This window comes from Natator depressus, chromosome 25 (genome assembly GCF_965152275.1).
Source record: "Natator depressus isolate rNatDep1 chromosome 25, rNatDep2.hap1, whole genome shotgun sequence".
NCBI lineage: Eukaryota > Metazoa > Chordata > Testudines > Cheloniidae > Natator > Natator depressus.
This window is the reverse complement of record NC_134258.1, coordinates 3,562,646-3,587,421: the sequence shown is the minus strand read 5'-3', so window position 1 is coordinate 3,587,421 and position 24,776 is coordinate 3,562,646. Positions and strand designations below refer to the sequence as shown.

The following is a 24,776-nucleotide window of genomic DNA, read 5'->3' as shown; positions in this document are numbered from 1 at the left end:
GCTTTGAGATCTACTGATGAGAATTGGTAGATAAGAGCTGGGGACTATTATTATTTATGATTACAGAGGGAGAAATTCACTCGTCTCTGCAGAAGGGGCCCAGCACAAAGCCTATGCACCACTGAAATCCCACGTAAGCCCTCAAAATAGGCCTGAAGTGGTTTACAGGCCTTGGCACTGTGGTTGCTTTTACTCAGCCCAGTCAGTTGAAGGGGATTTCTGGAAACCAGTTTCTAAAGCATGCCTGACTAATCTAATCGCCTTTTATGATGAGATTACTGGTTCTGTGGATGAAGGGAAAGCAGTGGATGTATTGTTTCTTGACTTTAGCAAAGCTTTTGACACTGTCTCCCACAGTATTCTTGTCAGCAAGTTAAGGAAGTATGGGCTAGATGAATGCACTATAAGGTGGGTAGAAAGCTGGCTAGATTGTCGGGCTCAACGGGTAGTGATAAATGTCTCCATGTCTAGTTGGCAGCCGGTGTCAAGTGGAGTGCCCCAGGGGTCGGTCCTGGGGCCGGTTTTGTTCAATATCTTCATAAATGATCTGGAGGATGGTGTGGATTGCACTCTCAGCAAATTTGCAGATGATACTAAACTGGGAGGAGTGGTAGATACGCTGGAGGGGAGGGATAGGATACAGAAGGACCTAGACAAATTGGAGGATTGGGCCAAAAGAAATCTGATGAGGTTCAATAAGGATAAGTGCAGGGTCCTGCACTTAGGATGGAAGAATCCAATGCACCGCTACAGACTAGGGACCGAATGGCTAGGCAGCAGTTCTGCGGAAAAGGACCTAGGGGTGACAGTGGACGAGAAGCTGGATATGAGTCAACAGTGTGCCCTTGTTGCCAAGAAGGCCAATGGCATTTTGGGATGTATAAGTAGGGGCATAGCGAGCAGATCGAGGGACGTGATCGTTCCCCTCTATTCGACACTGGTGAGGCCTCATCTGGAGTACTGTGTCCAGTTTTGGGCCCCACACTACAAGAAGGATGTGGATAAATTGGAGAGAGTCCAGCGAAGGGCAACAAAAATGATTAGGGGTCTAGAGCACATGACTTATGAGGAGAGGCTGAGGGAGCTGGGATTGTTTAGTCTGCAGAAGAGAAGAATGAGGGGGGATTTGATAGCTGCTTTCAACTACCTGAAAGGGGGTTCCAAAGAGGATGGCTCTAGACTGTTCTCAATGGTAGCAGATGACAGAACGAGGAGTAATGGTCTCAAGTTGCAATGGGGGAGGTTTAGATTGGATATTAGGAAAAACTTTTTCACTAAGAGGGTGGTGAAACACTGGAATGCGTTACCTAGGGAGGTGGTAGAATCTCCTTCCTTAGAGGTTTTTAAGGTCAGGCTTGACAAAGCCCTGGCTGGGATGATTTAACTGGGAATTGGTCCTGCTTCGAGCAGGGGGTTGGACTAGATGACCTTCTGGGGTCCCTTCCAACCCTGATATTCTATGATTCTATGATTCTATGAAAGGATGTCTTACCTGCCATCCTGCCCTGAGGAGTGTGTGCGCCTCCTGCGGAGACAAACCAAAAACCAAGTTTATCTGAGTGGCGATTTAAAAAAAACAAAAAACAAACACCACAACAACCACGCCTTCCCTGAGAGGGCTGTTCTACTTGACAGCAATAATGAATCCCAAAAGCATGTTCCTCACTCCCAGGAGTGGTTTAATTAAAATCAGCTGGTAGCACTCCATGGCAGAGCACAGCACACACTGTTGATTTGTAGGGCTGAGGCTAACCCCAGTCAGCTACTCCAGGATAACCAGATTAAGAACACTGTCCTTACCTGTACCTGGGCTGCTCAGAGGTCTCCGAGGGAGACCGCTCAGGAACAGAGAGCGACGTTGAAGAGAGCGTCGTTGCTATGGAGGCTGTGGTTGCTTCTTCGAAGGAAGGAGGAGTGCAGGGTAGCAGGTCTGGCCTTCCTGCTATGCCGAAGACCAAGAGCAGAAAGACGACAGGAAAAGAACAGGCTGAATGAGTTAAATACAAGCAACACTGGCCGGTCTCCAGCCAGCTGCTGAAGCCATGTCAGTCATAGATATTTTGGTCAGAAGGGACCATTATGATCACCTAGTCTGACCTCCTGCACAACGCAGGCCACAGAATTTCACCCACCACTCCTGCAAAAAACCTCACACCTATATCTGTGCTATTGAAGTCCTCAAATCGTGGTTTAAAGACTTCAAGGAGCAGAGAATCCTTCAGCAAGTGACCCGTGCCCCATGCTACAGAGGAAGGCAAAAAACCTCCAGGGCCTCTTCCAATCTGCCCTGGAGGAAAATTCCTTCCCGACCCCAAATATGGCGATCAGCTAAACCCTGAGCATATGGGCAAGATTCATCAGCCAGATACTACAGAAAATTCTTTCCTGGGTAACTCAGATCCCACCCCATCTAATATCCCATCACAGGCCATTGGGCCTATTTACCATGAATATTTAATTACCAAAACCATGTTATCCCATCATACCATCTCCTCCATAAACTTATCGAGTTTAATCTTAAAGCCAAATAGATCTTTTGCCCCCACTGCTTCCCTTGGAAGGCTATTCCAAAACTTCACTCCTCTGATGGTTAGAAACCTTGGTCTAATTTCTAGTCTAAATTTCCTGGTGGCCAGTTTATATCCATTTGTTCTTGTGTCCACATTGGTACTGAGCTTAAATAATTCCTCTCCCTCTCCGGTATTTATCCCTCTAATATATTTATAGAGAGCAATCGTATCTCCCCTCAACCTTCTTTTAGTTAGGCTAAACAAGCCAAGCTCCTTGACTCTCCTTTCATAAGACAAGTTTTCCATTCCTCGGATCATCCTAGTAGCCCTTCTCTGTACCTGTTCCAGTTTGAATTTATCCTTCTTAAACACGGGAGACCAGAGCTGCATACAGTATTCCAGGTGAGGTCTCTCCAGTGCCTTGTATAATAGTACTAAAACCTCCTTATCCCTGCACCACCACTGGATCCACACCCCACGGGTAGCGGGCAGTCTTAAATGCTGTGCACCTGAGGAGGTGTTTGAGGGTGGTCATAAAGTGACTAACAGCGCTGGCTTGAGCTAGGTGAGGGCTCAGCAGATTTCCTCAGAACAGCCCTACCAAGGAGCTTCACTCCCAACTCCACCAGTACAGAGCCTCCTGGCTGAAACATGTCATTGCAATATGGGCCCAGGGCCACTGGGGATTTAACACCATTGAAAGCTTCCTTGCTCATACCCCAAGCTGGCTTTCGGCTCAGACTGTCAGATCAATACCCACATGTGCTCAGACGATGAATGGAGCCCTCAGTGTTTCACCCAACTACGCTGTAAAGATGCCACATCTATGGGCCCAACTGGCTACTGCCTTTTACCATTCAGAACTGGTAAAGATAGCACAGATGTAAGTGATGCAAGGCTGTGGAGAATCAGACCCAGCTTTCTCCTCGCAAAGTTCAAGTCTTGTACTGTACAGTGGTACCTGAGCACCAACGTAATTGGGTTCCACATCCCCACGAATCCCCAATTCTCTTCTCACTAACAGCGAGATGGTCAACAAGCCATCAACAAGCGAGATGGTCAACAAGTTTCCATGGTGTCTGGACTGTCCCTATCATCCCTGTGAGTGCCAACTGGCAGTGGGCACCTTGCAGCAGTGACGTCAGTGACCATTTTTACACAGAACCCCTGAGGTGTTGGCTCTCTCCAGAAGTGCAGGGAAGGGACTTCACCCTCTTCAAAGCTGCTGGCGCTGCTTAACCATATACGAGTTCCCTAATACCATGCCAGAGCAATATTCTGTTAACCAGGACAGGGGGGAAGGCAAGTTTAGCACCTGCAAAGCACAGCAAGAAATGGAATGAAGAGCTGTTGATCCAGTTGCATATTTGGTGCACAGTGGGGGAAACTGAAAGAGTACAGGGGAGGATGCTAAGGAACAGCTACACACCTAGGGGGAGAGAATCGCCACAGGGCAGCCAAACCCACCACAACCGTTACCTTCGTCGTCCAACGTGGGGTAACTCCTGGCGGCTCGGAGATCATACTGGGCTTCATCCTTCTCCGAGGGGATCTGGCTAGCTGAAAACGCAGCTGTTGGACCAGGCATCTTGACAGCTAACAAGGCACTACGTCCTTTCTTAGATGGAGACGATTTCAGAGCTGCAGTCAGAAGAGTTAAGGAGATGAGACCACGAGCCACACTCACTGACTAGATACTAGAGAAACCATCCCACCCCTTGGATGAACATCCCCATAAACACAGCAACAGAAGGACTCAGTCTCCAGGAAGGCCTAGCTGTGGGCTGTTGATACCGTTTGCCTAAAGAGCTTCCAGCTCTGAATCAGGCACTTCGGTTAGAAAGTTTGGTCAGCTCCAAACTGCAGTGAGCTCCAGCTTCCTCGCCAATGCAATTTCCTAGCTTAGGCTTGGACTGCTGTGGGGAGAGCCGAATTTCCCCACATAGTTAGCTCACATAAGGAAGGTTGACAGGAGAAAAACGAGTTCCTCTTGGCAAGCATTTGCCAGTCATGTGCTCTCACTGATGTCTTGAGGCATGGCATTCTCCGATTCCTACATACCTGCTTTAAGAACTCTGTATACCAGTTCTCCAACTGGGGGTCGGGACCCCTCAGGGAGTCACAAGGTTATTACATGGTGGGTCACGAGATATCAGCCACCACCCCAACCCCCACTTTGCCTCCAGCATTTATAATGGTGTTAAATATATAAAAAAGTGTTTTTCATTTATAAGGGGGGGGGGGGTGTCACACTCCAAGGCTTGCTATGGAAAGGGGTCACCAGTACAAATGTTTGAGAACCACTGACCTTTACACTGACACAAGGGCACCAAGAGAACTATGCAAAGGTGATTATACATACAGGTGTCGGGAGAACTCAAATCACTCATGCTTTTAAAACTTTTAACAAATGCAAAGGAGTGGGAGCAGGGAGATCAACTGGGGGGATGCACTTCCTCTGCTACAATGGAAGCTGCAGGGCTACTTTAGTATGGTAGAGCATGCAGTCAAGGTCTTCCCTCCTAGCAGGGTCAGGGGACATGGGGTGGGGGAGGCTTCCTGCCCATCTCAAAGTGAGGTGGTCCAGCGGGTGCCTCAGAATAGTGAGTCTGCATACACTTACAGGAATTCTTTCGGAACACTGTGTTGCTCATGAATTTGAAGAATCTCTCTGCGTAAAAGCTGGGTCTGTGCACTGACACCGTGTCCTAGAAACAAGATAGGTGATCAACATTATGCTTAAAAACCATGGCCTTATCAGCAGTGCCCAGTGAGTCTTCTTTATTCCAACATTTAATGTTGACAGCACCTTAAGCAGATCATTTCAGGTAAGCCTTTCCATTTTAACACTATAAATACGCTTGGAGCATGTCCTTCGATTTGACTGCATTTTGATGAGGTTCTCAGTGTATTATGCTGGGCTGGTGATTCTGCTGCTTAGAGGGTACCTAGATTTTTGGAGGAAGCAAATGGCCTGATTTCATACAAGAGGGTCCCCCGGCTTTGTTTGTTGATGTTCAAAGCACACTTGGACATGGTCACCAAAATTCAGCATCACTGCATTTTAGTTGTACTGTGCAGTTCATTTCATGTACTAAAGCTGAAATGGTCTGAGACAGCTTTGATGTTCTATTCTGCTTCCGTAACCATCGGCTTCTGTAAATGAGGCAAAGGCATTTTATAGAAGTACGTGTGTTTCTGATGAGCAAGTCCCACCTGAAGTCAATTTCGTAGCAGCACAATTTGCTGCTGTGGAACACATTGGAATATCAGAGGAGAACAGATAGACAGTGACTCCTCGTTAGCAGATAATTCACCCAAGTGGAAATACAAATATATCACACCCAGTGCTCTGTGCTAGTACAAAGGTCCCTAGTACAATAGAGAGACAGAGGACAGAAGCTTGTAGTTGACAGCTAAACATTTGAGGAAGTGGGCCAAGCTAAGGGAACTAATGTACTCAATGCTTTTTTTGCCTCTGTTTTCACTAACAAGGTCAGCTCCCAGACTGCTGCGCTGGGCATCACAGACTGGGGAAGAGATGGCCAGCCCTCTGTGGAGATAGAGGTGGTTAGGGACTATTTAGAAAAGCTGGACGTGCACAAGTCCATGGGGCCGGACGAGTTACATCCGAGAGTGCTGAAGGAATTGGCGGCTGTGATTGCAGAGCCATTGGCCATTATCTTTGAAAACTCGTGGCGAACGGGGGAAGTCCCGGATGACTGGAAAAAGGCTAATGTAGTGCCAATCTTTAAAAAAGGGAAGAAGGAGGATCCTGGGAACTACAGGCCAGTCAGCCTCACCTCAGTCCCTGGAAAAATCATGGAGCAGGTCCTCAAAGAATCAATCCTGAAGCACTTACATGAGAGGAAAGTGATCAGGAACAGTCAGCATGGATTCACCAAGGGAAGGTCATGCCTGACTAATCTAATCGCCTTTTATGATGAGATTACTGGTTCTGTGGATGAAGGGAAAGCAGTGGATGTATTGTTTCTTGACTTTAGCAAAGCTTTTGACACGGTCTCCCACAGTATTCTTGTCAGCAAGTTAAGGAAGTATGGGCTGGATGAATGCACTATAAGGTGGGTAGAAAGCTGGCTAGATTGTCGGGCTCAACGGGTAGTGATAAATGGCTCCATGTCTAGTTGGCAGCCGGTGTCAAGTGGAGTGCCCCAGGGGTCGGTCCTGGGGCCGGTTTTGTTCAATATCTTCATAAATGATCTGGAGGATGGTGTGGATTGCACTCTCAGCAAATTTGCAGATGATACTAAACTGGGAGGAGTGGTAGATACGCTGGAGGGGAGGGATAGGATACAGAAGGACCTAGACAAATTGGAGGATTGGGCCAAAAGAAATCTGATGAGGTTCAATAAGGATAAGTGCAGGGTCCTGCACTTAGGATGGAAGAATCCAATGCACCGCTACAGACTAGGGACCGAATGGCTAGGCAGCAGTTCTGCGGAAAAGGACCTAGGGGTGACAGTGGACGAGAAGCTGGATATGAGTCAACAGTGTGCCCTTGTTGCCAAGAAGGCCAATGGCATTTTGGGATGTATAAGTAGGGGCATAGCGAGCAGATCGAGGGACGTGATCGTTCCCCTCTATTCGACACTGGTGAGACCTCATCTGGAGTACTGTGTCCAGTTTTGGGCCCCACACTACAAGAATCATAGAATCATAGAATATCAGGGTTGGAAGGGACCCCAGAAGGTCATCTAGTCCAACCCCCTGCTCGAAGCAGGACCAATTCCCAGTTAAATCATCCCAGCCAGGGCTTTGTCAAGCCTGACCTTAAAAACCTCTAAGGAAGGAGATTCTACCACCTCCCTAGGTAACGCATTCCAGTGTTTCACCACCCTCTTAGTGAAAAAGTTTTTCCTAATATCCAATCTAAACCTCCCCCATTGCAACTTGAGACCATTACTCCTCGTTCTGTCATCTGCTACCATTGAGAACAGTCTAGAGCCATCCTCTTTGGAACCCCCTTTCAGGTAGTTGAAAGCAGCTATCAAATCCCCCCTCATTCTTCTCTTCTGCAGACTAAACAATCCCAGCTCCCTCAGCCTCTCCTCATAAGTCATGTGCTCTAGACCCCTAATCATTTTTGTTGCCCTTCGCTGGACTCTCTCCAATTTATCCACATCCTTCTTGTAGTGTGGGGCCCAAAACTGGACACAGTACTCCAGATGAGGCCTCACCAGTGTCGAATAGAGGGGAACGATCACATCCCTCGATCTGCTGGCTATGCCCCTACTTATACATCCCAAAATGCCATTGGCCTTCTTGGCAACAAGGGCACACTGTTGACTCATATCCAGCTTCTCGTCCACTGTCACCCCTAGGTCCTTTTCCGCAGAACTGCTGCCTAGCCATTCGGTCCCTGGTCTGTAGCGGTGCATTGGATTCTTCCATCCTAAGTGCAGGACCCTGCACTTACCCTTATTGAACCTCATCAGATTTCTTTTGGCCCAATCCTCCAATTTGTCTAGGTCCTTCTGTATCCTATCCCTCCCCTCCAGCGTATCTACCACTCCTCCCAGTTTAGTATCATCTGCAAATTTGCTGAGAGTGCAATCCACACCATCCTCCAGATCATTTATGAAGATATTGAACAAAACCGGCCCCAGGACCGACCCCTGGGGCACTCCACTTGACACCGGCTGCCAACTAGACATGGAGCCATTTATCACTACCCGTTGAGCCCGACAATCTAGGGGTGGATAAATTGGAGAGGATTCTAGATTGGAAGGATGTGGATAAATTGGAGAGAGTCCAGCGAAGGGCAACAAAAATGATTAGGGGTCTAGAGCACATGACTTATGAAGAGAGGCTGAGGGAGCTGGGATTGTTTAGTCTGCAGAAGAGAAGAATGAGGGGGGATTTGATAGCTGCTTTCAACTACCTGAAAGGGGGTTCCAAAGAGGATGGCTCTAGACTGTTCTCAATGGTAGCAGATGACAGAACGAGGAGTAATGGTCTCAAGTTGCAATGGGGGAGGTTTAGATTGGATATTAGGAAAAACTTTTTCACTAAGAGGGTGGTGAAACACTGGAATGCGTTACCTAGGGAGGTGGTAGAATCTCCTTCCTTAGAGGTTTTTAAGGTCAGGCTTGACAAAGCCCTGGCTGGGATGATTTAACTGGGAATTGGTCCTGCTTCAAGCAGGGGGTTGGACTAGATGACCTTCTGGGGTCCCTTCCAACCCTGATATTCTATGATTCTATGATTCTATGAACTCGAATGGAAGTACCGCTCTACTGCCACAAGCCTACAGGTATGAAGAATTCCTCCTTTCCATTGGATTTAAGTTGTACCCGCCGAGAGACTACAAACAGCAAAGTAAATGGCACCAAACTGAATACAAGAAAGCAATGTAAGTAACCCTGCAGACCACAGCTTGCTGACAGCATTTCTCACACAAGGCTGTGTGTGTTGAATACTCACCCCATCATGGACAAGGGCCTTCCAAGTGTGTTCTAGCTTCTTGATGAACCTAATTTTGAGAGAGAGTGTGTTGGACACAGGTTTGCCCTCCTCGCCCTGGCCAGACCACCTTTCACACCCTCCCACAGCAGAGGACAGTCAGCTGCTAATATTCCTTCCCATTCTCAGAGCATAGCTTTCCTCTCTCCAAGACAGCTGCGCTGATGCCTCTGAAGCGGAGGTTTCTAGGTCTCAGCAGCTGGAAGGTCAAGACTCCCTGGAAATATTGGAGGTGGGAGGAGCACAAGAACTACTCCCCTACACACTGTACAACCCCTCCAGAAAGGGGAGACTTTTCTTTAAGAAAAGCAGATTCAGCACCACTGGCTGATATAAATCTTCAAAATTAGCAAGATAAAAACTCACAGCTTTCAAATATGCATTGATAAATGTGAGTCAGATTGGGAAACTTGCTCTTGGAGACCGTCGTCTCAAAGGCAGGCTTTAATCTCTCTCCATACAGTATTAAAACCAGGTTTTATAGACGCTCAGAGGTCAGAGGATGCTCAAGCCCCCTTACCTGTAGGACTGAAGGATATCTATTATTCCTACGTGAAGCAGGAGGTGCTCTCCTTTGCCATTCACAGCTGGGATTCCTCCCATTCTGAAGAAAAGAAAACATTGTCACACTAACACAGAGACACCCTAGGATACTTGTGCTGTATGTCAGAGAGGAAAGACACATATCCACATTACCAGGGGGACAATCTTGTGGTTAATCAGGTTGACTCTGGTGCCACAGCTTTCATTATAAGATACAGTACCTGTGGAGTTGTGCACTTTTCTGACTGAATGGAAGGTGGGGTTCTATGAGTCAACCTTTGTACAGCACTTGACCATATACAGTGCTAAGGTTTATTATGAAACAGGTGACTGCTTTCTCCTACCTGGGTCAGAGCACCCCAGGTTCCTGTCCTACGGTAGGACATGGGTTCATGTTCAGAAGCTAGAGGTAAAGAACCGGCTGCAGTGCCACACGTGAAATGCACCCTTCAGATACACTAAGCTAGCAGCTTTCTGCCATGGCAGCCTAGGAGGACATTAAGACACCTGTGGCACTTCAAGGAGGCATCCGGGCAAACATCCCCTTCTCCCAAAAATATACGTTCTGACATCAAGACAGGGTGTTAGCTCCCACCACACACACACCAGCTGCTCCCTACAGCAGTGGGAAGGTAAATCTTAGGAGTGCTCTTTTCAGGCAAAACGCTTTGAGAACCCCAGGGTAGAAACCCCTATTACATTGTAAGGGCCAGACTGCTCACCAATACAGATAGCATAAGTCCTGGATGCAGTCAGTGGGAGTTGTGTGCTTATAAAAGCAGAAGCTTGGCCCAAATCTTTAAGCACAAGTTTGTTTTCAAACCGCCCCCCACCTCCACCCATTAATACCCATCTTGAATTTGCAGCACAATTAGTGTCAGCACGTGGTAAGCTGACATGCGGACATCAGGCTGTCCACTGGAATTAAGAGTTATTTGAGAGAATGGAAACACCAACGTATTTCCTGGCTCTTTAACTGTGCAGAATCCTAACTGTTCAAAATGGAGCAGCTGGTCTCTCAGCACACAGATGCCATCAGACAAACACAGCAACCCCACAATTTGTTAGTAAGGCCAATCCACCGAGCCATAAACACAGAATGCTGCAAGAGCCACATGCGGCTCAAGAACTACGGATAAGGCAGAGTGCAGCAAGCACCGGGCAAGCTTCCGCCGCCCACAGCTCCAGCTGTGAACTTCCAATCCTCCCCGTCAAACCCCAACATGCCAACGCCTGGATCTCACCTGAGCAGAGGCCGGGTGCTGCGAAGCAAGTCAAATCCTCAAACCACACTGGCATGCTAGGATTCCACAGGGAGCAAGTGACAGACTCATGACCCAAGCAGAAACTGAACTCCAAACTCCACGGGCTAGGCTAGTGTGTAGCCCCACTGCATCACCACACTCCTGAGCTAAGCCTGCCCCCATCTCTCCTCCCAAGACCAGTGCTGTGCCTACAGGCTGGTACAGGGCCCAGTTACCTACTGGATGGGGTGCAATTCATGGTCCTGACCATTGTAAATAACAAAATGGGAATTGATAAAGTGTTTCAGAATGACAACGACCACATTTCACAACAAACTACTCCATGCTACACTACATCAGCGGCTGTGCTCCATTTTCCTTAAGGCAGATGGGTCACGCAGATAGCTCAAGCCAACGGCACAGGGTGACAACCTTGAGGGATTTACTACTTTGGCTTTTTGCTTCCACCCACTCCCATTACAGCAGTACAAGAGAACCATTTTCACCTACGTGTCATCTGTATCTATGGACTCCCCCCGGGCAGCCCCACCCTGGATGGACTCCATGGCTGTGGAGTAAAGTGCCTTCTGCCCAACGGGACGCTTCTCATCAGACGTGCTCTGGGCTCCCTCAGTTTGCTGCTCCCGTTCTTGCTGGTCTATGTTATGCACCCCGAGCAGCAGGCTGTAGTCCATGATTTTAAAGCTTTCCAACACCTATAGGTTAGTATTGAGTTCAAGAACAAATCAGACAAAAAGACAGTCAGTCCAGTAAGTTCTCACATGCTACTGCAAAGGCAGACCCAAAAGCGTGGGACAGTCCATCTTGGTTACACAAAACTCATGCCAGCAACTCCTTAGCAGCAGCATAAGAGAGCATCAGAGTTAATCACCCTTTGTTTCAACATACTTTGGGCTTGGTCTAACGGATCTCAGACACCCTTGCCATTGGTCTTTTAAGTGGGTTGTGGGATGGCAAAGAGTTTACAAGGGGCCAGCTCTGCTTCGTCACCTGTTGTACACTGTACAGCAGAAGCTCGTTCACCCCAATGACCCCGTTCTGGATGACTGAATTGTGTGAACTGGAGAATAAGTGAACAAATGTGATAGGAAAAACCAAGAATTCCACAGCATATGGCAAGCTGTGTCCCTGGGAGCCAAGTGTCATTTGGTTTTATGACATTTTGTAATGGATGTTCTCTGAAACTAGCAAAGTACCTAACTACTGCACTCTGCTTTTGGGTGAGCTGAGAACCGGGATGGAGACAGCTGGCTTTGGGTTTACAGATTAATGAGCTAACAAAAGCACGGGACACTCCATCTTGGTTACAGCTGCCTGAGAGCTAGAGACCTACACAGTTTGTTAGTCCAGCTTCCTAGGTTTACCTTGCCCTTACCAAGCAGTCTCGCTGAAGTGTTTTCACCAGTGCACTGAAGGTGTCTGTGTCCAGCATTAGGCCTTCTGGCATGTCCTGCATGAAGTCCAGGTCCTTGAAAGTGGGGCTGGATTTCTCCTTCTCCTTCTTGGATGCCCGGCGTTTGTAGGTCGAACCTTTCAGGTCAAATTTCAGGTGCATTTTCACCACCCGTGGCAGGATATTGTTCATCACCACCACCCGAATGTTCTTGCCTCCCGACTGAACGCAGTACAGTCCATAGAACTTTGGCAGCAAGGTCCGTGGGTTCTGGTTCAGGTTCTGCAGTGGGGCAAGGAAGGCAGAAGGGGGAGGTTAGAAAGAGCCTTTGTGAAAAAACAATTTCTGCTTTGTTTAGTGCAGAACCCAAGATCAGATTGGCTTTGGGAAGGGTTCACAGATTAGCATTTGCGCATCCAGAATTTATTTTTACCTTGACAGCTTTGCAGGAGAAAGATCCCAAACAAACTTCAACTAACCATTTGAATGGCTCCATCTAGGATCTGGCTTTACAAACTGGAAAGACTGCTATGCCTTGACTTGCCTATAGAAAATAACATTTTGCACATCTCTCTGACAGATTTCCCCACAAACTATAGCTAAGGAAAGGGAAACCTAATCATACCCCCCACCCCCAAAAACCCCCCCAACTAGTTAGTGGGAATTTAAAGTATCAGATATCCTCATCCAATTGGAGACCTTACAACTATGAACTGTTCCCTAGCTCAGAACAAACCAATGGCATAACATTTATTACAACATCTCTATGAAGCCTCTCCAGAAGGATATACTATCATCGCAGCTTACCTTTAACAAAGTCAATTTATAAAACAGTCTGCCAGAGAGATCAGTTAACCCACCCCAATGTCAGGCCCATTTTAGGCAATCATGTTATTAGGAACGATATCACAAACGCGGTTTGCTTGTTCAGCGCTGGGAGGCTTTTAAAAGGAAACAAAAAGAGCTATGCATGCTATATGAGAGAAGAGATGAACCTTCCAGATTTCAAAACAAAGGAAAGCAGAAGTACAGCAAGTGTATGAAAATTTAATGCCCTTCATCTCATCTTTTCTAACTAGACCCATGAGTGAGTTTTCTTTATGAGCGTATCAGTCAATATAGTGCCGTACAAAGCCACCACTGCCAGCCAGCAGCTGAAAGCAGAACTCCACTTTCCAGAGTTAGAGCAACTCAGCACCAACCGTCCCCATGTCTTGTCTGTCTCAGGTCATTTTACACCTCAGAGGAGTTTCTGACAGCAGCAGGGAGACCCTCGTAGCAATTAGCATAGTGTAACTTTACAACATATCGGACAACAGTACAAGTACTTTACAACAGGGCAAGTCGTCGTGTTTGATCCTCTATAATTATTTTTATTATCCAACCATCTAAAGCTCCTGGGACAAGAAGAGTCTAGTTACTACTTTCATTTGAGATGTCCTAATCCTAGGAGCCTTGCCTAGCATGTTTTACTCCCTACAGGGAGTAAAATTTTCAAAAGCTCTTAAGTGATGTAGCTGTTTAAATCCCATTTTCAAAAATGAGCCATTGACTTTCAGTTACACTCTGGAAGCCTAGGTGCCTGAAGTGCTTCTGAATAATAATTCCTAGCTCTTATCCAGCTCCTTTCTTGAGTAACTCTCAAAGCACTTTACAAAGGGAGGTAAGTATCATCACATCCTTTTTACACATGGGGAAACTGAGGCACTGGGAGCAGAAATGGCTTGGCCAAGCTCACCCGGCAGGCCAGTGGGATAGCCAGAAATAGAATTCAGGTCTCTCCAGTCCCAGACCAGTGCTCTGAGTGAGGCAGGGATCCTGAGGAAAACAGCTCATCAGGTAATTAAAGACTAGTACAATGCACACGTACAAAGGGCAGAGTGAAGGTTGTGTAGGTAACCTTAGTTCTGGCATTTCCATAGCACAGTGCTTCCCCTTTGCAGGCTTCAGGTTCTTTGAACACAGTTTTTTTTATCTGGAATTGGACCCTAAGATGCATCTGTGTAGGAGGAGACACTTCCTGCCACTGGGGGGACCCACCTTCCCTGCTACAGTGGGCTCCTGTTCTGGTTCTTATTTTCTCCTCCTGGAAAGTCTCTGCTGAGCCTCAGTGCACTGCCATGCTAACCCACCATGCTGCTGCACTGTAGAGCAGCCCACAGTCTGGGGTAGGTTAGAAAATACCAAGCTGCAGCCACGGGCTGATACAGGCAAAGGCTTCAGCTGACAGACTGGTACCAGGGCCTGTCGATGGCAGGGACCCACGACAATAGATTGCTGAGCAGATCACTATTAAACGGCGCACACACAAGGGAAATTCGGGAAATAGTAGGGATGGGTACTCCCGAAACAAACATGCTTGGGCGCTGCACAATAGCAGGGCAATAACACACCCACTCTGCCACACAGCTGCCTTCACAAACCTAAGAACATCTGATAGGAGACAAAGGGGAGGAGAAAGTTTCATCCCTTAAGGCCTCCAACAGTTAAGGCATGATAATCTGCTATCCTGGGATACAACAGCAGTAAAGCTGGAGGAGGGTGCAAACACTTGTCAGGACATGGCTCAGCTATCTCCAGGTTTTAAGTGGGTTGAATTTTGTTTCCACATCAGGCTTCACAATAGGCTGTTCATTTTGTCATGTGTGCTGGGCAGGCGGGCAAAGGAAGCCCTGCTAGGTTACCAAAACACCACCCTTTGTGGTGCTGTGGACAGGCAAGCTGTACATTTCTCCCACAAACCAACGTCCTGATACCCACCATGTAGTAGCCAGGGAGAAGTTTCTGTAAGAATTCCGCTTCCTTGTGCATCACAGTTTTTATGATGAACTCGTCATCACTGGTGACATAGAAGAGGGAGCCGCTGGCACCAGGATTTGACAGCTCGATCAGAGGCTCGTTACATAATGAATACTAGGAAGGAAAGAAAAAAAATAAGATGTCATTCATACACCACATGATAAACTAGGATCAGAATAATACATCTACAAGGCACTCCTAAGGCACCACCCCATGGAATCTAGACCAAGAGGTCTGGGATATTAAGCAGTACAGAAATTGTGAACCTTAAACTGGAGTTAGTCTCACAGTGGATTGGGTGGAAGACAGCTTACAAAGAGATGCATATATTACAGTCCAGAGTGCCCTGACTGCTCACAGAGTCAAGCTAATCTGCCTGCCCTCAGTAACACCCAGGCTGCATAACATCAAATCTTTTTATGTTTTGTGCCCTGTACCACCACCACATAGGGTTCTTTCCCTCAATGTGTTAGTGTGCGCGCAGACAGAAGGATCAGATTTAAAGAGACAAGCCAGCTTGTTCAGGGTTCTGCATGTCTCAGTTCCAGAGAGGAACAAAATGCACTGCCTGTTCCCAAGACTAGAGCTCTCCCATGTGCTCAAACATTAAAGATACATGGTTTGCAGAGGCGTCCCTCACACCCTCAGTGCAGCAACTAAAAGAGGTGGGAAACCACCCTCATAAAACTCGCGTATCAGTAGGCATGTGGTAATTATGCTTCCCTGTATTCAGAACCCAATCCTGGAGCACAGAGCAGGGACTAGAAATCTGAACAGCAAGTTCCCAGAGCAGAGCAGGGAGGCAGAGGTGTTGTGTGGATACAAATGCAAATGTCCAAAAACATTTGCATATGTCAGACAAAAGGGGTTAGGGCAACATTATGTAGGAGCTGATATTTGAAGAAGATAAAGCAGAGGGGACATAATCAGAGCAATAAATTAAATGCTATCATTACATGCTGAAAACAGCTTACAGCACTGCATGGATTAACGATCCAAGACTTTATCAACTTAATTATCTCATGCATAATTAAAAGGCATTCACTGCCATAGTGGGCCAGAGAAAGGGGAAGCAGTGGCTGCAAATCAGATCTGACACCTTTGGAATTCAGGCAGGATCTCTCCCTCCCCCAAGTTTGTAACCACTATCAAGTCAGCAGGCATTATCCCAGATGGCACAGATGGGGATTTCTGTTGCTGTCAAGTAGCCCCATCATACAGGCTCATTTCTGTTGGTATGTTTTCAGTCCTCATTTCTGACTAACTGCAGATACGGGCAAAGCGGTTACATAAAAATGGCACCTTCTTAAGACGATCTGCTCCTGCCTCCAACAAACTCTGCCTTGCTATCAGCACGATGAGGTGCAACCACTTACACACAGGAGCCAACTTTAACTGAGGCCTGACCTACACTTCAGTTTTAAACTGACGTTGCTCAGGGGTAGGAAAAGTTCACAAAGGACATTGCAATTAAGCTGACCTATCCCCTAGTGTGGGCACGACTAGGTAGATGGAAGAATTCTTCCATCCCCTAGCTACCACCTCCCGGAGAGTTGAATTAACTACAGCGATGGGAAAACCCCTTTGTCACAGTAGGAGGCAGCTACACTGTGGTGCTACAGCAGCACCATAGCTGTGCCACTCCAGCACCCATGTGCAGACATGGCCTTAGTCTATTCCAAATCCAATCAGTGATCTTACGGGAGAATACTGGTTAGCCCTGACAAGCCATTTCAGCTCTAGAAGAGCAAGTTGGAGTCTATTCGGATTTTCACGTTACCAAGTGTTAACTCTCAGATTGTTAAATCTTTATTACTGGGGATGATGCATGAGGCAGAAAACATCTTCCCTGAGGTTCCAAGGGAGTTTAGAATACTTGTCTTTTTTTCTTGTAGACAGAGTAAATTTGTTGCATTGTCAGTGAGACATGGAGCCCCACCATATCATTTTAACCAAATACACTTTAAAGACTCCATGACAGTAGATTATTCCATTCTTCTTTTAACACAGGGTGCCCCAACAGACCTAATTTGCTAGGAATGGACTTGGCAAACCCAAGCAGAAACACCAGAAGCCTCTCAGACCCACTCTTCCAGCTGGTCTCTCTCACAGACTGTACAAGAAAAGAAGCACCACCACAGACTGCCTCACATTTGGGATCTGCTTAATGTACAGGATCAGAGATTCTCTCTAATCCCAGTACTGTACCTCAGTCTCCAGCTACCAAATATTAGGTGGGGGATGTTTGGCTTTCTTTATGTTCTCTCCTCAAATTTGACTTCAACTCCCCCTGTGATACTGACCCTATCACTTGACTCCATGCCTCAGTTTCCCCCAGCTATTAGCTGGAGACTGAATTTAACAAAAATCCAAGGAAACCCCCTAATCCTGTGCAGCTGACTGGTCACATATCAGTCTGTGGTATGGCGTTTCCCCATCTTCAATTTTGCTGAGGCTTCAAGTAAAGCAGTTCTATCCAAGCCCATTCATACCTAGTACTAACCACAGAGAAATAAAGAACTCCATACATACCAAATAATCATCTGGACGAATTCCAAAGAGCTCCCGGAAGTACCGAAAAGCCACGGGTGCATAGGTTTTGAACCTGAAGTCAGGGTAATGGTGAGCTGGAGTGAGGTTACTTCCTTCACTGCATGGAAAGGATACAAAAAGAGCAGGCATGTTATTTCACATTAATGCCTCGCGTATTTGCACATTTACACCCAGCCAGTTGATAGATACGAAAAAAAGGAAAACTGAGCTTTGCAAAAAGGCATTCTAAGAAGCCACCAGCCTAGACACAAAGATCTTGCCTGACCTCATCAGGACACTAGCAAAAAGATCTAATATTTTAACCATCTGGCAAGGAAACTCACTCCTTGGGAAGAGCAAATAGAAGTTTGCAAGGCTAGACGTATATACATACAGACTCTAGTTTCTGTAAGCCCTGCACATTAACAGCTCAGCCATGCAAAAGTTGAAGTGGTCCAATGAATATTGTTGGCTGGGGGGTTTCCTCAGTCTCAGGCCAAAGAATGTAACACCTGGAGGTGAAAATTCCACATAGGTAGGTTAAAAAGGACTACAATTATAAAGGCAACAAAAGCTTCAAGGCTAACAAGCCCAGTAAGCAGATATATCACAGCCCATAGTAAATCTAACCCCATCTCTTGAGCTGCAGCATCATGGATTCTAATGCTTCCAGTAATATGCTGGTAAGAAATAGGTGCACACTTGAAATTCTGAGGGCCCACCTTTCTGCTTAGAACGAAGCCCCTTTAAATCAGCATGATGAAAGGAAACAGCCAGCCCCTGCATTTTGTTTCACTTGTCCTCTTACCTGGGAAAGAAAATGCTCTCCACCACGTAAAAATCCTGCATCAGGACATCTCTCTCTGGCTTGGAGCTCAGGTTCCCCACTGTGTAACCAATACCCAGCTGGATGGCCCCCTTCAGAGTGGTCGAAGTGGTCTAGCAGAAGGAAGAGAGCAGTCAATGCACATTCACCGTTAAGTTACGGCAACAGCCCCCAAATATAGGTATCCTTGATGCTCTGTGATCATGCTGATGCCTTGTGGGAGGTCTCAGATATTGGCTGCTTTGTAAGAGAACACCACTATAGAGTGCCTCAGGTTTCTATAGAATGACAGTTGTGAAATGCTTGTAGCGTGTAAGGTCAGCACAGTACACTGCAGGGAAATCTAATCAAATTGGTTAGCCAATCGCACACCTGTATTCCCCCTTTGTTTCTTACAGTTTGAATGACCTGTTCATACACACTTGGTCGCTATTCTATTCTCAACCTCCCATTTGTATGCGTGGCCACTACTCTCCAGAAATCAATCAAGAGACGGAACCTTTTTGTAGGTAGTTTCGCCAGAAGCATCAACTCCTCGATGACCTATCTTCTTTCCTTGGCCAACTCCAGGCTGTCCTGATAATGATGGAGCCTGGGAAAGAGAAGTTTCCAGGTCAGAGTGGTGAAGAAAAGCTACTCTAGCGGAAGGAAGAAAAGAGGCACAGTGGTGCAGTCAGGACTAAGGTGCTGTGGTTATAAGGAATGCAATGGTCTGCATTTATTCCTGTGTAAAGATCTGCAGAGTGCATACAGATGTATCTGGCACCAGCAAGCTTTAAACACTAAATTATACACCCCTCAGGATGAGAGGCGAGTTGATAGCCAGCGAGTTTATCACACACAGGACTGTGGATCTTGACATACTGGGAGGAAGGATGGTCTTGGGTTAAGACACTGGATTGGGACTCAGATCTACGTTTGTTTCCCAACTCCATCAGACTCCCTGTGTAAAAGTCAGAAGGTACCATCATGATCCTCTGACCTCCTGTCTAATGAAGGCCAGCGAACTCCCCCAAAACAATTAGTTACTTAATTTCAGTACCTCAGTTCCCCATTTGAAAACTGGCGATACTTCCCCACCTCACAGGGTAATGGGAGTAGAACTGCATTCATGTTTGTGGGCACTGTGTGGATGTGAACCAACTACTAGACAGATCAGTCTTTAAACACCCCACTCCGATAAAGTACCAGGCCATTTGGGCTTTAGAGCTCAAAGCCAACCCCTTATACTCCATCTGAAAGCCAGCAAGCAGAGTGGATAATGAATCACCAATGTTGTGTTCATGGGGAGACACTTCACTTAAGCAAGCTGCTGTTTATGAACAACTGATTCACCAAGCCAGGTGAATTGCTGTAATTGTAGCAGTTTCCTCCAGAAACGTAGCAAAGGTGCGTAAAGTGCGGTCTGAGCGCCAACACTAAAACGATAGCCCTTCTGTCCCATCTCTTTCCTCCATTTGCTCCTTCCAGGATCAGCAGCAGAGCTCTACACATCAAGCCAACTGCACATTGTAAAGTTCAAGGCAGTGTTCCTCTGCAGTCCCACCCACCTAAACACATCTCTGCCTTGGCGTGCTGCTTGAATGACTCTGCAGCTGCCCACTACCTACGGTGATGGAGAAGCGTCACAGGCGCCAACAACTTTCAGTGGACTCACCATGTACATCTGGGGGGAGCTTGAGCATTCTGCTTCTGTGACACCATTAACAGCTGGCCATGGCTTTAGACATGACTCATCTAGGCACAATTTGTAATGACCCAAGGCAGTCTCTCCTGGAGGAACACCGCATCAGTGGTATTGGTCTATGCTGCAGCACTTGACAATTTATCAACACTGAAGTTTACACAAAGAGGGTGAATCTATTCAGACTGCAGCGAAGTATTGCAATATTTCCTTCCAATTACCCAAGCTGCTAGAGCGCCTTCAGGACAGGACCAACTGGATGCCTTTATTTCTTTCTATAAAGATCTGTGTAGTCTTGGACATTTCTACAGCAGACTCCAGCCATTCTGACTACTATTAATCCACACATGTAGTTAATGTTACATTTTTCATCTTCCACCCAATGACCTCAAAACTCATTACAAACATGAATTAAACTGTTGCAATCCCACCCATGCTGTGGGTAAACCACCCCATTTTACACACTGACCAACAGTGGCACAGACAGGTTACGTGACTGAAGTCACATAGCAAGTAAGAATTGGGGATAGAGGGCAGGGGCTCGATGCCCAGGCCCTTGTTCTAACCATAACAGAGCATTTCCTGTCCCAGAGAGGACTGGATATTTATTTGTGCAATGAAATAAGGAGTTAGCCTGTCCAGAAGTTTAATTTCCCACTAGGTGCTGATTTTGGAGGTGTGAGAATTCCTAACATACTCCCAGAGCCATCTCTTTATAGAAAATTATAATTATTGTTAGACATTTAAATGAGGGCCTATCACAGCATCTGGGTGCCTACAAACAATGACCCCCCCTCCCCCCCCAAAGTCTGACACAGCTGGACCAAACAAAAATTGGCTGAACACTGCCCTAGAGATCAGGGGCTGGCACATGGGATCCTCCCTGCTGCCAACTGTGGTGTTTAACTCCAGAAACCAAGAGCAACTTAGCAAACTGTAACCTTATCCTAGCTAATGAGTGACAGAGGGGTGATCCCTGGGATCCACCCCCTATGTAATTAATAATCATCTCTTCTACTGTGTTTAGTAACATCTAGCTTTTACATAGTGCTTTTCATCAGATCTAAAAGCACTTTACAAAAGAGGTCAGCATCATTATCCCCATTTTACAGATAGGACACTGAGGCACGGGGAGGGGAAGGGACTTGCCCAAGGTCTTCCAGCAGGCTAGTGGCAGCGTCAGGAATTTAGAACCCAGGTCTTCTGAGTCTGTCCAGTGCTCTACCCACCTGACCACACTGATACACATTCAGGACTTTACAAATTGCACCTAGAAGCCAATCAATGGAACATTGGGGAGATGCACCCACAATAACCCACCTCACCCAAGACATTTATAGCAGCTTTTCTAATATTTGTTTTAATTCTACAACCACTAAATCTGCACAGTATTACTTAACAGTTAGCAAAGGGAGAAAAATTCAAGCATAAACAAGAGTTAGATGAATTTTAAGGTGAGATTTCAAAGAGTTGATGAGGCACATACACTCAGTGGCAGCATTCAGAGGTGTACCAAGAGCAGTGGGATTGTCGAAAGGTACACAGAGACAAGTGGTAGGTGAGTAGCTTGCGGGGGGCGGGGGGGAGAAGATTGGAAGAGATGCTATATTTGCATAGCTTATATTCGTCACAGGCTGTTAAATCCATGAGTATACTTTACAAAGTTTTTGCTCTTATCTGTGCTTCATTCTCAGTGGAAACACTAACCAGAGCCAAGAGCTTACTCAGATTCTACAACCAATGCCAAAAACTGACCCACACAAGAACAGCAGCAGAGAGAGGGTGGGATTGGCAGCTACAATGTGTAGCATTGACTAGAAATCTGGTAACTAAAGTAGCGAACTGAGCAAATATTTAAAGGCCCGATTTTCAGGTGAGCACCTGCAGCTCCCATCAACTAGCTGGAGGATGGGGTCTGAAAATCAGACTCTCAAGTTTAGTCTCAGCTCTAGGAATCTTAGCAGCAGCTTTCCCCGTTTCCGATTGAGACTTGCATGCTGCTTAGTGAAGCTCAATTTATTGGGATCTCTATTCTAAGACAGACAAAATGTGCTTTGCTGAGGTTCAAATACTTAGATGGGGGCCAGTTTCAGTAGATACATTTGTTGTGTTAGACTACAGGTGCCCGAGTTGCTCAGGACTGGTGAAGGGTTACAGAGCTTTGACCAGAAGGCCAGGGATTTGATTTTGGGCCTGCATTGGTAGCAAAGTACTTACATGGCTTTCGTCACTGTAGTAATAAAATCCTTAAGACGATCTTCTCAAAACCCCTGAGAGGTAGGGATGTTTCATCCCCATTGGACAGTTAGGAAATAGATTAAGTGACTTGTCCAGGGTCATACAGAAAGGTTGTGGCAGAGGCAGGAATCGAATTTGGATCTCAAGTCCTAGCTCAGCCCAGTGGAGAGCAATGGTGAGATGGCCCACTTCAGTGCGCGCGCGCGCTCTCTCTCTCTCTCTCTCTCTCACACACACACACACACACTGAAAGCCTGTGCTATCAAAGTCATGTTGTAAAAAAAGCCAAAAATACCCAAGAAGTTAAAAATTGGACACTAATAGACTGTGAATCCCAGTGATTGAACCTGCTGAACTGTGGCAGTTGGGCCCAGAAATCCATCTGTGCACTTTCCCACATACAACCAATGAAATTGTTGCAGGAAAATTGTCTGTAGAGTAAGGGTGGTGATGGGTTGAGATTCTGTCGTCATTACAATGGTCTAGGATTCTTGGCTTGGTACAGATACATGTTGCTAAAAGTGGCTTACTTTAGCTAAAAGCCCATGCTTTCACACAGGTGTAACTTGTAGAGTCGAAATAGCTGAGAACTTAAACTGATCAGTAACAAATCCCAGTGATGAGTCAACCTGGTGACACTCAGCCATGCTTGTAGCAGTTTCCATTGCTCCACATGACTCAGACATTCTAGCCTTCAGAATGAGAATCCCTGAATATTACATAGATTGGTTGGTGGGTCTCAGTCCAGTTCCAAATGGTCATATCAACGTAACAAAACCCATCACCATAATTTGCCCTACCACTAGCAGTCAGCAGACAGAAGGGCTGAATGGATCATGAAAAATACCCTCCCCAGATGTGATCACTATAGGTCAAAAACACCCCAGACCCCAATACCTTGCCCTGCTGCCAACCATTCTGTAGGAAGATAGAGGACCTCATTCTCGTAGGCTGCCAACCTGGCACCTTCACCAATACCAAGATTTACTTAAAAAACCATGACTCTCCCACCTTGCACATTCCTCCGTTTCAACTGTGCGCCATAAAAGTTCTATTTGGGTTCTCTCTCCCCCTCTGCAGAAGGTTTTAAACAGCTGTATGCAACTCACCTCAGTGAGGGCAGTCTTCTTCAGTGCCAGACCTGAGGAGAGAAGAACAGTAGGTCAGTAGGAGGATGGTCACAGGCTCTTAGCAGGTGCATTTATCCCAACAGCTGATCAGTCGAGCAAATAGTCAGAAGAAACAAGGCAGTAATTTTTTGCCCAGCTTTCATTTCTGCAAGTGCAGGGGTCCCAAGTTAAAGAACAAGCCTGGACAACCTGGCTTTTAGAAGGTCATAGGTTGCCCATGTCTTCTTTCCTAGCTGTCGGTGGGGTTTTTACTCTAAAGGTGTTACATTGACATAACTTTCCCCTACTTCTTGCTGCTCCTCTAGTAATGGGACTGTGCTACACTGAATAATTATTTAATTAAAGCCCAAAAGAGGCTTTTATGATTCTCTCTTCTAGACACTCAACAAGAGGAAAGACTGGTCTGAACTGAGCCCCAGATCTACTTAAAGAACCCCAAGCACACTAATGTATTAGCTTTCACGGCACCCTGGTGAAGAAGGAAGTATTATTCCCATTTTACAGACAAGGAACTGAGGCACAGATTAAATGACTTGCCTAAGGTCACACAGAAAGGCAAAGTCTGAGCATGTCCCACTAGCACCTTAACACAAGCCCATCCTTTTCCCACCTTATCTGTAGTCAAACTTTGCAGACTGAGCCATGCACGTTTCTAAATGAGAACAGCCCCCTTTGCTGTCTGAACCAGAGCATGCTAACTGAGCAAGGGGCCTTTGCAATGGGCTAATGCAGCGCTACTAAATTTTCATTCAAAGGAAAAAAAAACCAAAAAAACCCCAAGCAGTTATGTGCACATATCAACAGCTCAACCGCCCCTAATTCTGGAGAATTCTGGCTTTCATGAAGCTGACCCTGGATGACTTCAAGCATCAAGAGCTGCTCATAGAGGAGCCCTTTCAGCAATACAGCACACCCCTGCAGAGCTGCCCTAAAGGCTTGCAAGTTAAGTAATCATCTCCTTAAATGGAGAGTTCTGCTGGAAGAGCCAATGTGCTAAATGGGAGGGAAAAGCTCTTTTTAAAAAGAAGAAATAATGGATTTCACTGTGAGGCTGCCTAACTAGCGTTACCTGCTTCCAGTTACCTGGTTTGAGAGACACACAGGCCTTGTACATGCTTCCACGTTTACAGGAACGATAGGATCAGCAGACTATTGAACAATCCTTAATCCTTCTAAATGAAGGATTTCATGCTGCAAAGTAGAACACTGAAATTCATTCTGCACAGAACAAAGGCTCCATACCCGCAGCCACCCCTCCCCACTTAACCTGCCCTTGAACCACCAGGTAGACATGTAACTGATGCAGCTCCTGCTTATGGCCTAAATGCAGATTTCCTAAAGTCTAAGGGAGTAGCTGTTTCAGCAAGGCAGGA

General features: G+C 46.5%; 1 protein-coding gene across 5 annotated transcripts in view; it reads right to left on the bottom strand.

Annotated features, from left to right (window-relative positions):
* Positions 1–24,776, bottom strand: part of PIP5K1C (phosphatidylinositol-4-phosphate 5-kinase type 1 gamma) — a 78,997-nt gene that overhangs the window by 14,680 nt on the left and 39,541 nt on the right. For 3 of the 5 annotated variants that reach the window (XM_074939680.1, XM_074939682.1, XM_074939684.1), the window contains exons 2-14: positions 23,383–23,414; positions 18,851–18,943; positions 18,334–18,464; positions 17,526–17,643; positions 14,955–15,107; positions 12,177–12,476; positions 11,291–11,496; positions 9,514–9,597; positions 8,955–9,003; positions 5,134–5,218; positions 3,990–4,151; positions 1,801–1,942; positions 1,493–1,525 (exon numbers count right to left, since the gene is read on the bottom strand). In XM_074939680.1, coding sequence (XP_074795781.1) covers positions 1,493–1,525; positions 1,801–1,942; positions 3,990–4,151; positions 5,134–5,218; positions 8,955–9,003; positions 9,514–9,597; positions 11,291–11,496; positions 12,177–12,476; positions 14,955–15,107; positions 17,526–17,643; positions 18,334–18,464; positions 18,851–18,943; positions 23,383–23,414 — 1,588 coding nt within the window. The remainder of the gene's footprint in view (positions 1–1,492; positions 1,526–1,800; positions 1,943–3,989; positions 4,152–5,133; positions 5,219–8,954; positions 9,004–9,513; positions 9,598–11,290; positions 11,497–12,176; positions 12,477–14,954; positions 15,108–17,525; positions 17,644–18,333; positions 18,465–18,850; positions 18,944–23,382; positions 23,415–24,776) is intronic. The other 2 variants (XM_074939681.1, XM_074939683.1) reach the window with 1 other exon arrangement.